This window comes from Parus major, chromosome 1A (assembly GCF_001522545.3).
Source record: "Parus major isolate Abel chromosome 1A, Parus_major1.1, whole genome shotgun sequence".
Lineage (NCBI taxonomy): Eukaryota > Metazoa > Chordata > Aves > Passeriformes > Paridae > Parus > Parus major.
The window spans coordinates 2,652,404-2,668,163 of record NC_031773.1 but is presented as its reverse complement, the minus strand read 5'-3'; the positions used below and the strand labels follow the sequence as shown (position 1 = coordinate 2,668,163).

The window sequence follows — 15,760 nt, the reverse complement described above, 5'->3', positions numbered from 1 at the left end:
CTGCCAAATATGAAAGTAATTTTGGCCTGGGAACTGCTGTATCCTTTAGCATGAATTATGTATATTGATCCAAAATAAGGAATTATTCCTTAATGTAATCCAGGGTCAAATGTTTGACCTGTACTGCATTTCTCCATATAACCAGCACTTCAAAGGCTGATACTTCCTTATCTTCCCAGATGAGTGTTTTGTCTTCTCCATTCCCTGAGTTGCACTGTCAGTGAGAGAAGCTTAATTTTGAAAGGAAAGCTGTGAAAACTTTCCCACCTGGAACCAGGAGGCATTTTCCATCCAGTTTTGGTGGAAAAAAACCAAACCTGACATCAGTTTGGGCATGAGGGTGCTTCAGTCTGTTTTGTTGAACATAGTCTGCTTTAAATTCTTTTCCAGGCATTATTTTTTTGGGTGAACTTTTACTGGGTGTGAGGTTACGGTGCTGATGAGTATTAAAGTCGTGTTTATGGCTTACATTAGCAATGTATATCTTTACATGTAATCACTCAGTCTGGTTTTGTGGCTTCCCCTGAGTGGAATTATCACAGATTTTATGGAATAGAAAAGCATCCATGTGCTGTTCTGAAGGCCTTGATCTACTTCCTGGCCTTTGTTAAGTTTTTCCGTATGTGCATTAGTCAAACAGAATTACTCTACTGAGGTTGTGATGCTTCCAAAATACAGCACAGGGTATTTACATAGATGTGTGCTAGACATTGCTTCCCCCCAATCTACTTGAAAAGGATCTGTCCTGTCCCAAGAAAATGAGAAGTGAACAGCGCTGAAGTGGGCTGCTCCACCAGAACTGTGGAAGATTTGGAAAGTCAAAGTTCAGTGACTTGTCTAGTGATTGCTGGCAGTAGAAATCCCTATGTTCACACACCATCCAAAATATTTTCAAGCTAGATACGAAATTTTCTCAAAATGAAAACTGAATGTTGTTATCCAGTGGTTGTGGGTGGTGGTGTTTTAAACTCTGGAAGATTTTACTCAAGTATTTTATTTTTTAGCTACAAATTCTGTTAACTGAAGAGTGTAATCTCTTTATCTTTTTCCTTGAGTCTTGAAGGGCAGAATTCATGCTATTCTTGGTCTTTTTATTAAGCCAGGGATTTATTTCTACTCAGGCAGTCTTCTGGTATCTTACCTAGTCTTGGTTAAAAGCTGGAATTCAGATATCCTTGTCTGCTCTAATATCCTTATTGAGGATAATAATATGTACAAGAGGACATGTACAGGTGAACACAGAGTATGAAATGAATAAAAGAAACTGCATCAGGTGATCTTATAATCACTTGAGTTCACTAATACCACTGGTACTTTATTTTCTTACAAAAAATCAGATGGATATTAGTTAAACTTGAAAGGAAAGATCTGTTTTAGTGATCTAACAATTCTTAAATTTAAACCCAAAGTTAGTGCAGGGAGAGGACGAACTTTGGTAATTTTTCAAGCTTAGAAGATTCTCAGCATCACTTAGCAGTGAAATTACATCTAAACTATAATCCCTAAATGCTGGGACAATTAGGCTGGTAATCATTTGCAATGCGTGAAGTTACTCTGGGTACCAACATAAGTAAATAAGCCTGACTTCATTTTTTTTCCTGTTCGTTTTTCCTCTGTGCTAATACTGATATTCCCAGCCTGGAGCTGGGAGCTCTTGTTACCAAGGATTTGAATCTCTCAGTGATACAGTCAAAAGTTTAATCTGTGATTTAAGGTTGTTGAGTGTCACTGGAATAGAAGTTATTTACCAGGCTCTGATAACTTGGAAATGACCTCAAGTTGTGCCAGGGGAGGGTTAGATTGGATATCAGGAAGGGATTCTTGAGCAAAAGGATTGTCCGTGGCACAGCTGCCCAGAGCCGTGGTGGAGTCACCATTCCTGGAGGGATTTTAAAGACATGTGGATGTGGCACCTGGGGACATGGTTTAGTGGTGGCCTTGGCAGTACTGGTTTAATGGTTGGACTTGGTGATCTTAGGGCTTTCCCAGTCCTACATGATTCTGTAACTTCCTGCTCTACACTGCTGTAGTTTTAGTCACTATTGATACTATTTCATTCCTGTCATGTCTTGAGAAAGATCTGCTGAATCAAGAAAGTCTTGTTTAAAAGTCTTAACTGGATGAGGGGAGTGAAAAAAAAAACCCTTCCTAACTTGCCTTACTGGAAATGTCTGCAACAGCGTCATTTAGCATTTCAGAAGCAGTTTGGTTGGTCTGGCAGTGATGATAGGCATCTTTTAAAACAGAAGTAAACTTTTTGTTGAAAAAAATTGAGAACCTGATTTTAATTGGGCTGTTTCTAGGCCAGAGCGAAGTAATGCCAGGTTTGTTGTCCAGTATAGTAAGCTGTGATCTGATGAATATATATTTCTATAAGTTTTATAAATTCTTCAGTTTATTTCTGTAATGCTGTATTTACTAAGCAGTTTTATTTTTGATAGAAATGGGTTTGTAATGTACTGGAAAACAGTGTGAGACTCCTGAGGAGATGAAGCAAAATTGAGCAGCAAGTTGGCCAATCTTGTGTCATTATTGTATTTCAAACTGTGCAGTCCTGTACATGTTCTACTCAAACTTTGTTTTGCTATGCAGGAGGTTAAGAAATCATGTGTTGTAAAAGTAACCCCAAAACCCCCGCTTTTTTCCTGAATGGATCTGCATAATAACTTCCCGTATTTACTGTGTTTAAGTCAAGATGTTTTCATGTCTTTATATCCTTCTGCCATTCTGAGCAGAGAACTTTTCCAGTGAGAAGGAGAGAAACTGTAGCAGAACCTGAAAAGTGTTTTTTGACTTGCTTTAGGGGACAGCCAGAGATACATGCAGGTTTTCAAACATTGCAGCCAGGTGGTTCAAAACCAGCACAGCTTGCACTGAGTTATGGGAGTTTCAGAAGAAAAAAAAATAAATCAGTAGTTCTTTCCAGATCCATTGGGTATTTAGCTGGTAAGTCATTTTTTTCCTTGTTTTTCTTTAAGGCTGTGTGTACATTCCAGTGTCTAGGCTAGGTAGGATTATCTCTGTGGATGCTCTCTGCTGGCTGCTGTGAGGGTTCAGCGTGTTTGGAATGGTTCAGTCCACCACGTCTTACAGTGCACTTAGTGGAAATTCTGGTACGTGTATTCCAGTTGCTGTACTTTTTCAATCTCTTTTGGGTTGGTTGTAGGAAAAACTGAAAGAATTATCACGTGGACAACCCTGGAGCAAGTATTTAGTCCATTTCCAGCCAGTCTGTGTTTTCCAAGCACTTCAAGTGCATTTTTGCAGTGTAATGGGGTGGTAGCTCTGTGGTTTTTGAAGGAGAGTCTGAGTTCCAAGTCCTCTCTTAGTAAAGCCTGTGCCCTTTCCTGCACAGCTGCTCTCTGAAGAGCCATGTGAATGTGCCAAGCAAAGAGAGTGCTTGGGATTTGTTTATTCTTAAAGACTCTTTCCTAAAGTCATGGATTTCCCTAATAGCAGCTCCATGAAAATATTTAGGTTAGATGCAAATTATAGCAGCCTTAAACCTAATTTGCAGCATATTTTGCAAAGTCATGTTATTTCTCTCTTCCCCTCTGGAGCAAAGGAAAACTCTCCCTTGGTGATTGTCATGCCTGAACTCACAGAGCTCTTTGCACAGAGAAGTCCCAACATGTGGTGACATCTCTGTCATTCCAGCAGAGATCAGCCAACAGTTGGCACCAAGGATATGATGGTTTCTGGGTTGGTAAAAGGAAAAATTATTTCCTTCCAGCAGTTGTGAGACCAGTGTCTGCCTGGGCAATCAAAAGAAACTTGCACTGTACTCTGCCAAGAGCTTTCTGCATGGAACCATCCACTCTTCAGTGCTGGGAATGCTTACAGTAAGGCTTAGCTGCTGATAGCTGTGCAGGCAGGCAGGTTAGGCAATGAGGCACAGCAGAGCTGCCTCTGGAGCTGCTTGTGGTGTTAATAAAATGGCTCCCTCCTGCCTTGCTTCTTCTCATAGCAGAGGTGCCACGTCATCTCATTTTTTTATTAGTTTCTTTCCAGTGGGAAGGGGGGATTGGGAGTTCACTCCACTGGGAACTTTTTGTCCCAGTCCAGCTGCACATCTTTTAGTCTCAGTCTGTGCTGGCCCTGGTATGAGCAGAACTAGAGAACTGATGTGGAGTTATTTATGCAAATCTTCATTATAGCTGCTGGTGTAGTGAGGGGGAGGATCCTTTGCGAGTGGGTGGGGTGGTCCCTTTGGCAGTGTTGTAGATTCCTGCTAGACTTGATCTTGTATCCACAGCTGATGAAGAGAAGTTATCTCAAATCATGTTTAATGGGTTGCTTTTTTTGCAGGAAAAGCTTGCGTAAAAACCATTGGTACTTGTGGTAGCTCGAGGGCTTACAAATGCCTTTTTTTTTTTTTTTTAAATGTCTTGTGAAAATTACATGGAAAGTCGTTGTGTTAATGGAATTTTCACTTCTGAAGTTTCTCAGATTTTAATCTAGGTGTCATATCTGCAAAGCCTCCCTCCGGGTACTGCGTAGGAGTTTTGTGATGTCCAGAAAAAGGGCTTTACATGGAAAAAGGCATCAGCTGTTAGGACATGCATTTGTTTGTTTCTTACTGCCTCACGGCTGCTGCAGTGCTTCAATTCACACTAGTCCATAAATTTTCCTAAACTGTTACTTTAAATTGGCTTTGTACACATGGACTGCTGTCTTCAGTGTTTGTTGAATCTTAATAAATTAATAACCCATGTATTTTAAACATTTTTAACTCCATTGATACTGCTATCTTCATCTTTTCACTTTTCTTTTTAGCCTTTATTTTGTGTGAGCTGCCTGTCCCTTTTCTCTCTCTGTGGAATAATTTTAACTTGTCTGGCTGTACTGACTGAGATCTTCCTTGGTTGTGGCAAACTGATCTTTGACCTGGAGAAGCAAACAAATCTACTTCTAAAAATACGATATTTGGGATCTGTCCCAGGTACAAAATGCCTCTTTCTAGCTGGGCATTATCTGACCATGCAGCAGTGCCAATTCCTGCAAGTGTTGCTCAGTGTATGAAGAGTTTATTGTCTAATGTTTAAACAAATGTAATGGAATCATAAATAAAATTTATTCCGTTGGGTTACTTGTCGTCTTGTGTTCCAAGATTCAGATAAAGTTCCATAAAGGAGAAAAGCCATGCAGCATTATCTACTTTTATCTGCCTTTGAACGCCTAAAGTATTTAATATAAGATATGTATCTTTAAGTTTAGCATTTTTTTTCCTCTCCAGATACTAACAGGTATTAAGAATATATTAGATACCATGTCTTGCCTGTGGCATGGTATGGGAGACTGCAGGTGATTCTTCTCCAAAGCATGTCCTGTGGTTTCTAATGGTGACTTAGCCTTCAGACTGGCAGCATTTATTAGAAATTTGTGTCTCAGTTCTCAAATTCTTCCCTTTGCTTAGATTGGTTTGTTTTGTCCCAGTTGTAATTAAAGACAGGGCCAGGTTTTCTCTTGGAATTGAGCCTCTTTGAACTGCAGATGATGTTCTTAGCTGGATGTTGAATTATGTAGAGCTGTGTTTTTTATGTTTGATGGGGTTGGAGCATAAGACAATGCTGTTCCATTGCATTTTCCCAAATGGGGATGGGTGAATAAAGCAGCCACAGACCTGGATTGGTGCTGGCATTGCTGTTAATAAATGCTGTGCTATGAAGAGAATCAGCTAAAGGGAGGAGGAACTTGAGTTTTATTCCTACACTGTGTGAAAATCTGGAGGTGTTCTCCAAGCCTATGGATAGACACAGCCACTTGGCCAGCTCTCAAAAGTATTCAGATTTAAGAGGCCACCCTGGTGTGACTCCTGGCCGTGTCCCTTGTCTCATCATGGGACTGCCTGGATACCGTTGCTACTGCAGTGATTTTGGGCTGTCCAGTGTGGAAAGAGCCAGCTAATTTCTGTCTGGTAATGCTCAACCTCTGACTTAACCTCTTTCCCTTTGGAGCTTTCATTGGAGCGCTTTTTCCTCCAGTCCTTTGTAGTAATCCAGATGCTCGTGTTCTTTTCCTCCTACACAGCAGATGGAGATGGCAGAAGCCTTTTGATGACTGTTTCCTTCTTTTTACATAAGTTTTATGAGCTGACAAATTCGTTAGTTGGAAGTGGTGCAGCTCACAAGCCCTGTCCAGCAGGTGGTGCATTGTCACCTTGCCAATAATTATATATATTTTAGGGATTTTTAGGTTTTTTTTTTTTAGTTTAATCTGGCACTTTACTGTATGGTTATAGGAGCTTTACTGCGTGGTTATAGAAGAGAAAGCAGATGTGTCATGTAACTGTCATGGTGAATCTGTTTCATTTTAGCCAAAAAATATCTGTTTTGAATTTATTAAATACCTAAGTATTGTACTATTTCAAAGTCAAGAAAGCAACTTAATTTTGCTAGTTGAAGAGTTGAACTGCTTTTTTGTGTGATGTTCTGGGATTGTAGCTCATGAAAAATACTTTTTAAAATTTGGCATGACTCAAATGGTCATCTCTCTATGCTCCAGGAAAGCTTAAGTAGGTTAACAGCCCTCTCTCTCCCTTCCAGTATTGCCTGTCTACTAAAGGAGAGTCTTTGGCTAGCTAAACCTCCAACTGCTCATCATTTTAACTTTATGGAAAAGTTCTTACACTACTGAGATGTATAAGCCCATTTTTCCTCACTTCATTACAGACTCAAGCCTATGTAGATTCATCTGTTTTACATTTATTTCACAATTTAATTTTTTTTTTTATTTCTCAACTTGGAGCTCTGTTTCACAGCCACAAAGCTCAAAGGTGTATTTTGAGGGGTCCTGTAAAATAGCAGTATAGAAAATCTTTAATAAAGAATGGGGAGAACTTGAGTGTACCTAATGATACAGGTCATTGCGTGAGATTGTTACTGATCTAAACGTACAACATGTTTATTGGAGATGTAAAATATGCAACAGTTATTTAAATTACTTTTGGCTTCTCTTTTCTTAGGAATATCTTGGTGGATAGGCCAAATGATCAATCCTCAAGATGGTCTTCAGAAAGCAATTATCCCCCCCAGGTAAGCTCCTGAATCTGTGCTGCTCTATAGCTGTGTTGTACAATTTAATGTATACCGGGGTTTTTATTTTAAATGTGGGCTGCTGCTATTGACATCGACATATTTATAGGCTTCCTTCTCTGAGTAAAATGCAGGTTGTTGGTACATGAGATATTTACATTTCTAGCAATTTTTGATCCTTCTAGAAGTGCTTCATTGCAGGGGAAGTTTCAGGTTTCCTCCTTGGCAATCGTGGTCATGCTGAAAATAATCAAACCTTATGGTGAGATTAAGCTGCTAATGAGGCGTGCAGGTCCCCCTTTGTCAGCACTACTGGAGGCTGTTGTAGATTCTTGGCCTTGAATCCCAGATCTAAGGAACTGGTGTTTGTTTCTCCTTACAGCACGTTTAGAAATGTGGCCTCTGGTTAGAGACACGAGTGTCACCTCTTCTGCTGGTTAAGCACCTTATTAAAATAAGATTTGTATTGATTTTAGCATCTAATTTGCTTTCTCACTATTATTAAGGCTGTTAGATTATCCAAAATATGCTTTTCCACTTTTTTTTTTCCACTTTTTTTTTCTCCAATGAATGTCATCCTTCTCTCCGTGTTAGATCTGTACCTTATTAATCTGATACAGTTTGATCAACTTCTATGTCTCTCGTGCTGCTTGTTTTCAATTCTTTTAAGCACTGATGCACAGTAGAGTGACTTGCACAGTGTCTCTCTCATGCAAAGTTCTACTTATCTACTTATTTAATCCCTACTTATCTACTTATTTAATCCAAGTATTCCTCATGAGTCAAATCTCAAGGGATTTTTCTCCAGGTAAATCTTGCTGCTTTGTCTTGGCGTTGTGCTAAAAATCCAGAGTCTGCACTGGTGGCTCCCTAGAGCAGCAGATGATCTGCTGCAGCTGAAGAGATTTCACCTGGATTTTCTGGTCAATCCTTCTTTGTCATTGTGTCTGTAAAATTATGTTTTTGGGTTTTTTTGAGGAGAAGGTATCCTTTGTATTCCATTAACATGTTCCTTAAACCTGATTGTGAAGACTGATATTGATTCTCTTGATGCCTCTGTGCATCTACTGCTGTTTGAATTTGATTATTTTACTTATTTATATTTTGATAAACAATGTAGACTTTTAATCCATAGCCTGAAGCAGTTTAGTCTATCTAGGAACTATGGATTGCAGAATAATGAGTATTGAGCATGGATTGTATCCCAGCCTTCTACCATCCTTTACTTTCTTTCCTGCAGGAAGCACGTGTTTTTCTTGGGGTGTTTTTGTTCCCAAAGAAGGGTTGGTTCAGGGTGTGTCTTTGGACTGGGTTTTTCATCTGAGATGTGCTCTTAGTTGTTGCTTAAATTCACTCTTTGATTTTCTGAGCCATGCTTTGAAATAACATTCAGTCCTTTTAAAAATCTGACTCTGGAATGGAAACGCACCTCCTGTAAGTCGATGCTTTAGAATATTCCAAATTTATACTTAAGGCTGACAAGGAGTGATGCAGGTTATACTCAGACATGTAGATTAAGCAGGGATTAATTAGAGTGGCAGACTTCTGTACAAACCACAGGAGCTTGTTTAAGAGATGTCTTCCAAAAATTTCATGTGTATGAGTCCTGACCTGAATGGAGATACTGTTGCAGAGTGACTTGACTCCAACCCTGGAGAGTTGGGCACTGCTTTGCATGCTAAGCAAGGTATTTAATCCAAACTTTTTGGTAGAAGAGAGATGAATTAACACTGGTATTATCTACCTGTGTTTCACATATCAAAACATATATTAAGTATCCAAAATTAAGGCCTGTCTGGCAAAAAAAAAGTCCTCACATAGTAACGGAGATTGGCAAGACAGTATTTGAGTTTTATTCTATTACTTAAAGACAAAACTAACAGAAAATGTGGCCTGACTGGAAAAGACCATGTTGCTGGATCCTCTTGCTTGAATCTTTGTATCTAATAATGAGAATGTAAAGTACTGTGTGGTTGCTCATATGTTTAGCAAGCTCAATGCTGAGCACTGAGTATTTGCAGTGCCTTTATACTGTATAAAGTACTATATACTGCAGCAAATTCTCATGTTTCTAATCTGAGTGTTTAATTATTCATGTAAAGCATTTTCTATGGTTTAATTTCTCTGTTGAAAAATTAGTTGGAAAGAGGAAGTGGGGAATTAAAATCTGCAAAAGAGTCCTGTGTGCAAAGAGTGCAGTTTTTGTTATTTCTGTGTGTATAGAAGCAGTTCCCATTTGTGTTGTCTCGTACTTGACAGATGAAAGAACTGCAGATTTGGTTGCATTTTGGTCAAAATAGTTCTTGCACCTTGTCCATTGAAAGACTGCCAAATTAAATGCAGGAAAAACATTTATATAGGTGTTCTGCATCCTTGTTTTTTTCCCCAGTGGCCGAAGTTCTTACGGCAAAATCTTAGCTCGGAAAACTTCAGTTGAAACAGTGGATGACTGAATTATAAATGTGGTGAGGGGAGTATTTGGGGAGAAAAAATCAGGTTGAATAGTACATATTCCAAAAAATGTTGATTTATACACATGACTTTTAATCTCTGGAATAAGCATAGTGGATCCTATAGAAAATGAAGCTGGAAGGCATTTTCTAGGTGTTGTGTTGGCAGCTCTTCAGTTCAAAACTGGTCACTCATGCGGTGACGCACTTGCTCAAGTGCGTGGGTGGCCATAATGGTCTGGACAGGAAGCAAACTAAAACTCAGGGAAATAAAGCTCTCCTTGTTCCCAGCTTTATTAGCTGAAAGCAGGGCTAAGGCACAGCACTAGGACTGATGTCCAGCGTGCTCAATGTGAGATACTTTAATAAGCACCGCAGCCCTGATCGCTTGTGTTTGTCTCCTCAGAGCCTCACCTTAATGCCAGGGTTTAGTAATTCCCTGCTGAGGTGATGATGCTGTGCTGGCTTGGAGGTAAAAATATGAGTGAGTCCCTAAACATTAGTTTATTCCCTTCCCTCATGAGTGAAACAAAACCTTTCCAGACATCTTTTCTTTCAGAGCAGGAATCAGAGGAACTTAGATAAAAACATCAAAAAGTGTTCAGAAGCTCAATGAAAATGCAGTAAATGTGCTAAAGTCCATATGAAACCTTTTTAAAAAGAGAAAGAAAATGAAAGTGGAAGTGTAGACAGTTGAAATACTGCCACGTGACTATATTTAGTAAAGGGTTTTCCTGGCTTCTTGGGTATGGTAGAGTTAAATAATTCTCGTGGCCATGAAAGCCACCAGTTGGTTATGAATGAGTGCCAGTGAAAGGAAATATATCTGACAGCTGTTTTTCTGTTTATTAAACTAGATATCTTTCTTGAGTCTTGAAATAGATGACCCAGAAATTATATATTTAATAACAAACCTGCTATGTAGTAACCTATTCAGGCAGGAGAGGGCTGATGGTTCTATTTTTAATGCCGTTCTCAGCTTACATTGGAAGTGTGAAGCAATGAGGCTGGTGATGCTGAAGACCACGGCCCCGTCAGATAGGCTCATCCTGATGATTCCAGTGATGGTCTGACGTGGAAGACTGTGAAGAGCATTTAATTCCCCTGAGTGGCTTGATTAATAACATGTAGAACAGAAGCATAGATTTTTATTTAGCCACCAACTTAATTGTAAAAGCAATCAAGATGTTTGTGTTGTGGACAAGGGCAGTCCTTGTTATTTTGCGGGTTTTATTTTTACATGCAATTCACTGTTCCCCAATTAAAAAAAAAAAAGCCTGAGCAGAATTGGTTAAACAGAAAGAAATTTATAAACTGTGGTGTGACTCTAACTGTACAGGCAGCTTGTGTAGTGCAGTTTGGAATCTGGTTCAGCATATTTGATCAGAGAATCAATTAGGTTGTGATAGACCTCGGAGATCAGAGTCCAACCTTTGACCAGTCACCACCTTCTCAGTGCCAGGGTCCAGTTAAATGCCACATCCAGTTGTTTCTTGGACACCTCCAGGGATGGTGACTTGGCCACCGGCTCCCTGGGCAGCGCATTCCGGTGTTGTGGAGGTGTGAATTTTGAACAGGTGAAGATGATACACATAACGTTAGTGGTGTTGTCTGAACAATCAGTGTCAGTTTTGCATCTGAAGACCTCTGACTCCCATCCTGCTGTGTAGGTTGTATCAGGAATTAATTTAAAGTACATTAATAAAATTTACACTCTGTTGTGTGATGCAGCAGCCTTCATATGGTTATCATCAAATGGTAGCACAGACCAGAGCTTCAAAAAACTTGGGAATTTGCTTCAGCTCCCAGTGTCACAAGACTGGACTTGCTCTTTTTTGGGAGTGCACTGTAAACAGCTGTTTGGGTGCTGAAATGTCATATGTGAGTTACTCTGCTCTTTGTGCATATTTACTTACAAATGTGTTTAATCAGAATCCAGAAGTTTTCTTCTTCTCGTGTTTTGTAGCATCTTTTTTGTTAGTGTTGTGATTTGAGGCCTAACAACTGGGCTGAGGTTTTTGCTCAGTTGTGCCAGTTAGTATCTGTGTGCCATGTTCTAATGGACAAACACCTAGTTGTATTTTGGATTTTTGGAATAATGCATGAATACATAGACATTAAATGTACTGATGTTGCTCACAGCAATAAAATGGCAAAGTGTCATATTTCTTGGTGTATTTGCCTGAAATATCATAGGCTTGGTCTCCACGTTGAATAAATCACTTGATCCTACAGATACTTTTAGAGCTGGAGAATAGTCTGTCATAGCTAAAATCCTGGTAGGAGTCCAAAAATATCCATGCAGCCAGCTGTTAGCAGCTCTAGAGGCAGTGTGTTTTTTCAACATCGGTGAGATTCATAGCTGGTACCCACACAGTAGCAGCGGTGTGTGTAGAAACCCAAAAAGTACATCTCTGTATTTTTGCATATATCACAGAATTATAGAGTAGTTTGAGATAGAAAGGTCCTTAAACATCTCATTCCAAGACCCCCTGCCATGGGCAGGGGCACCTTCCACTTGGCCAGGTTGCTCCAAGTCCTGTCCAGCCTGGTCTTGGACCCTTCCAGGGATGGGGGACCCACAACCTTTCTGGGCAGCCTGTGCCAGGGTCTCACCACCCTCACAAGTAAAGAATTTATTCCTAACAGGTAATGTAAATTTATCTTTTAGTTTGAAAGTCTTTCAGTTTGATGTGTATGTGTATGCATTATAAACCAGAAAAACACATATCTAGGCACAGGGTTTTATAGCAAATCTGTCCTTTGTTTCCATATCAATCAGCAGATAATTCACAAAACAAGGTTGAGTTTAGCTTTTGTGCTTCTATTTTCTGTGAGGTCTGCATGACTCAGCAGGTGGTGGGATGTGTGGAAGTGGGAAGGAGGGCGGCAGAGTTCCCTTTCTATCTGTAGGGTTAAGAAATCACTGCTGTCCATGTGGAGTAATTGCTGTGCCTTGCTCCCTTCCAGGCATAAAGGATTTAACTGCAGTCCTGGTTTTCTCTCCTTTAATTTAGGGTAAGAATTGAATAATGCAGGATGACATTTGTGCCAAGTTTTTGCAGATCTTGTGTGGTACTTGAGAAAGTATGTGTTCATGGCCCAGGCATTAGGTTTGGGATTCCAGCAGGATTAGGAATTGTGATTGCTGGTAGGGCTGGCTTCACTTTTCCAGCTTTGGGAGAAATCTGCAGGGAAGATATGATGGTGTAGGAGGAGTTCTTAGACATTGTGTACTGTCTGTTCTGTATGGGAATTTTGGCAGCGGGCTGTGCCATGTATCAAGTGCTGCCTTGCTCATTAAAGGACCGTTCTTTCGCTCATCCTTTCCTTTCTTCTGCTTTAGAAAATCAGTTTTCTCTGTAGAATTTTAGTGGGGTTTTTTCCCCTAAAGTTTGGGAAGTATTTGTGAGACAACGGCATGTCTTGCTGCTGCGTAAACGGTGGGTTCTGACATTTGGATGGATGGAGTTCTTCACAAAAGTAGTTTTTCATTGAAAGTATTTGGAAAAGCACCAAAGTATTCTTCTTTTCTATCCTCACAGTGCTGCTACTGATTTATTTTCTTAATTTTGAAAAAAATTGAGATGCTGGAAACATCTCTGACAGTAAATCTACTGTTAATTCCTATCCAGTCTTCATCCTCATCTGTAACTGCTCTGTATGAAAGCATTTCTCTTAATCTATGCTTTTTGTAAATGTAGTAGGAACGAGCCATTGAGGTCAAACCTTTTTTCATCATACCTTTATCCTGGTGCTCTCCAGAACAGTATGAGTACTGCTCCTAGACTGAGAATTATTTACATTATAGGGCTGAGACAAAAAAGAGACAAAAAGACTGAGAACTAAATGGATGAGCAAGGTTTTTTTTGCTGCTCTCCCAAAAGTTACCTTTCTGGGGTAAGATTGCCCTACTGAGGGAGATGTCTAGGATGGTGGATAAGATGTTTAGCATAGGACATACTACTCAGTCTCTACTCAGGATCTACAGAAAGCAGCCACACACATGCGAATAACACTGTTTGATGTCGATGAAAGACCAGAACTCAGGCATCATGTCTGGCTTGGCAGTGCTGCTGCTCAGAGGACAGGGCCACCAGCAGAGCCTGTGGTGGGAGGTGGCCTGCAACGTGCTGATCTGCTGTGCTGGAGTCCTGATGACAGGGTTTTGTAACAAAATCCAGCACCATGAGTAATTGTCATTCCGTGCTTTGCCTCTGTGGTGCACTGCTTAGTTCTGAGAAATCAGGGAAGAGAGTGAAACATGTTTTTACATATAAAACTCGATGCATTCTGCAAAACAAGGTGTCTCCAGACTCCCCCCAAGAGCTGTCTGGTAGGGGAAGGTATTCAGTGGTCCCTAATGAATGGTGGAAGTGCTTCCCTGCAGCTGCTTTTCCATGGGAGCAGACCTCTTCCTCCAGCAGTGCTGGTAGAGCTGGTAGCCGTGGCCTGAGTATGAATAATCTGACTACTCATACACAGATTGTGTCCACCTAGTGTGAGAGGGGAGAAAATACTCACAAGGGAGAACATTTTCATCATTTTCTGTGTAAAGCTCCTTTTCTGTAATTAAGTGGCTCAGTTTTATTTGGGATGGTTAATAAGCAGTTGGTTCCTGTGTTCGCCACACGCCAAACTTTTGTGTTCAGTGGTTAAACAGTGTCAGCCCAGAGAGGAAAAGTAATTTGATGTTCTCTTAGCATGTGGAACATACTGTATTTATCTAATTGTGTATTCAGTTTAGGTTTCATTTCAGGCTCTAGTGGGCGTTTGAATCTTCACTCTCTGTAGTTTGATTCTATTTGCCAGATTTCAGGAAGTCTTGCGTCCAACTTAAAAGGAATGTATGTAAGCTCTGAATAGAATTGCTAGGCATAAGCAGTTCAACCAAATCTTTTTCCTAGATAAGCTGGTTTTAAAATAATATTTTAAAAAAACCAATCCTTCATTCCAGGACCAAATGAAAAAATACCATAATGGGGAGGTTTCATTTTCACTTTAATTCTCTGGCTTTGTAAACTGAATATTTGTAGGCTGTAATGTTTCTCCCTTAGCGTGTTTTGCAGCCTTTAATATTCAAACTCACTGTTTTCTCTTCCACAGTATTTGATTCTGAAGCTTGAAAGACCTGCCATAGTCCAGAGCATCACATTTGGCAAATATGAGAAAACGCATGTCTGCAATTTAAAGAAGTTTAAAGTCTTTGGTGGGATGAATGAGGAGAATATGACAGATCTCTTATCCAGGTAAGATGTGATTCTGTCAGCTCTGGGAACTGTAAAGGCTGGACCAAAATGCTCTTTCCCCTTCTTCCCAGAAGACACATGTCCAGCAGTGGGGCAGAGCTGTGGTTGTGACCCTGCCATTGGTCCTATTTGTGGTCAGGTCAGTGAGCAGCAATCCCAACGCTCTCTCAGGAGCCTCCCTTATCCTGCTCTGACCACAGAGGGTTTGTGGAGAGCAAGCTCTTGGGGATTTGGAAGAGCTGAGCACTGGGTGCAGCGTTGCTGGATTGCAATTCCTTCCTTCCATGAGCTTGAGGCACTGGAGAAATGATTTCCCAGGTGTAGGGGGCTTCGAAGCTTTTAAAAACCCAAGTAACCTCCCCATATCAAAACCCTCATTGCAGCCTTAAAGATCTGAGCTAGTCAGCTTCTCTGCCTTTTACAGATGGGTAAATAAATCAAATGGGCAAATGGAAACCTACATTTGTTTAGTTGGATTTGGTAGAGTTGTACTGATACGGACTAAAAAAAGGGCCTTGTGGCTGTTTAGGTTATCCAGAACTTCTGAGTAGTTGGTAATGTAAATTTGCAAGGGCCTTTTAAGGAGTGTGCTGTTTCAGAAAGGGAAAGGAGAGTTAAAATTCAGAAGTACATGAAGAAAGAATAGCAAGAACCGGTGTATTTTGGGAGGCCTACAGAAGAGAAATCCATCTCCAGGGAATGTATGGGGTACATTATCTGTAGTCAAGCAGGTAGCCATGGACAAACAGGGAATTCTATGTTGCAGGTATCATTCAAGACCATATAGAATCTATCCACAACCCTTCCCACACTTCTGCCCTTGTTAGATAGATCAGTCTTGAAATTTGCCTTTATTGCTGTTACAGTTGTGGGGGAAGAGGTCTTTTAGTATCACAGTAATTACTGACATTTAATATCACTTCACTTCTGCTGAAGTTTAATAAAAATCCTCATTTTGGGACCTGTACTTGTATTTTCAGTAAAAATGGACTTAAGATTTTTTATAAATTATACTAAATATTTGATA

At 40.1% G+C, this 15,760-nt stretch overlaps 1 protein-coding gene across 4 annotated transcripts in view; it reads left to right on the top strand.

Moving 5' to 3' along the window:
* Positions 1-15,760, top strand: part of MKLN1 (muskelin 1) — a 101,879-nt gene that overhangs the window by 7,149 nt on the left and 78,970 nt on the right. For 3 of the 4 annotated variants that reach the window (XM_033514287.1, XM_019006619.2, XM_015627342.3), the window contains exons 2-3: positions 6,965-7,034; positions 14,591-14,733. In XM_033514287.1, coding sequence (XP_033370178.1) covers positions 6,965-7,034; positions 14,591-14,733 — 213 coding nt within the window. Of the gene's footprint in view, positions 1-6,964; positions 7,035-14,590; positions 14,734-15,760 lie in introns of those variants that run through there. The other variant, XM_019006620.2, reaches the window with a different exon arrangement.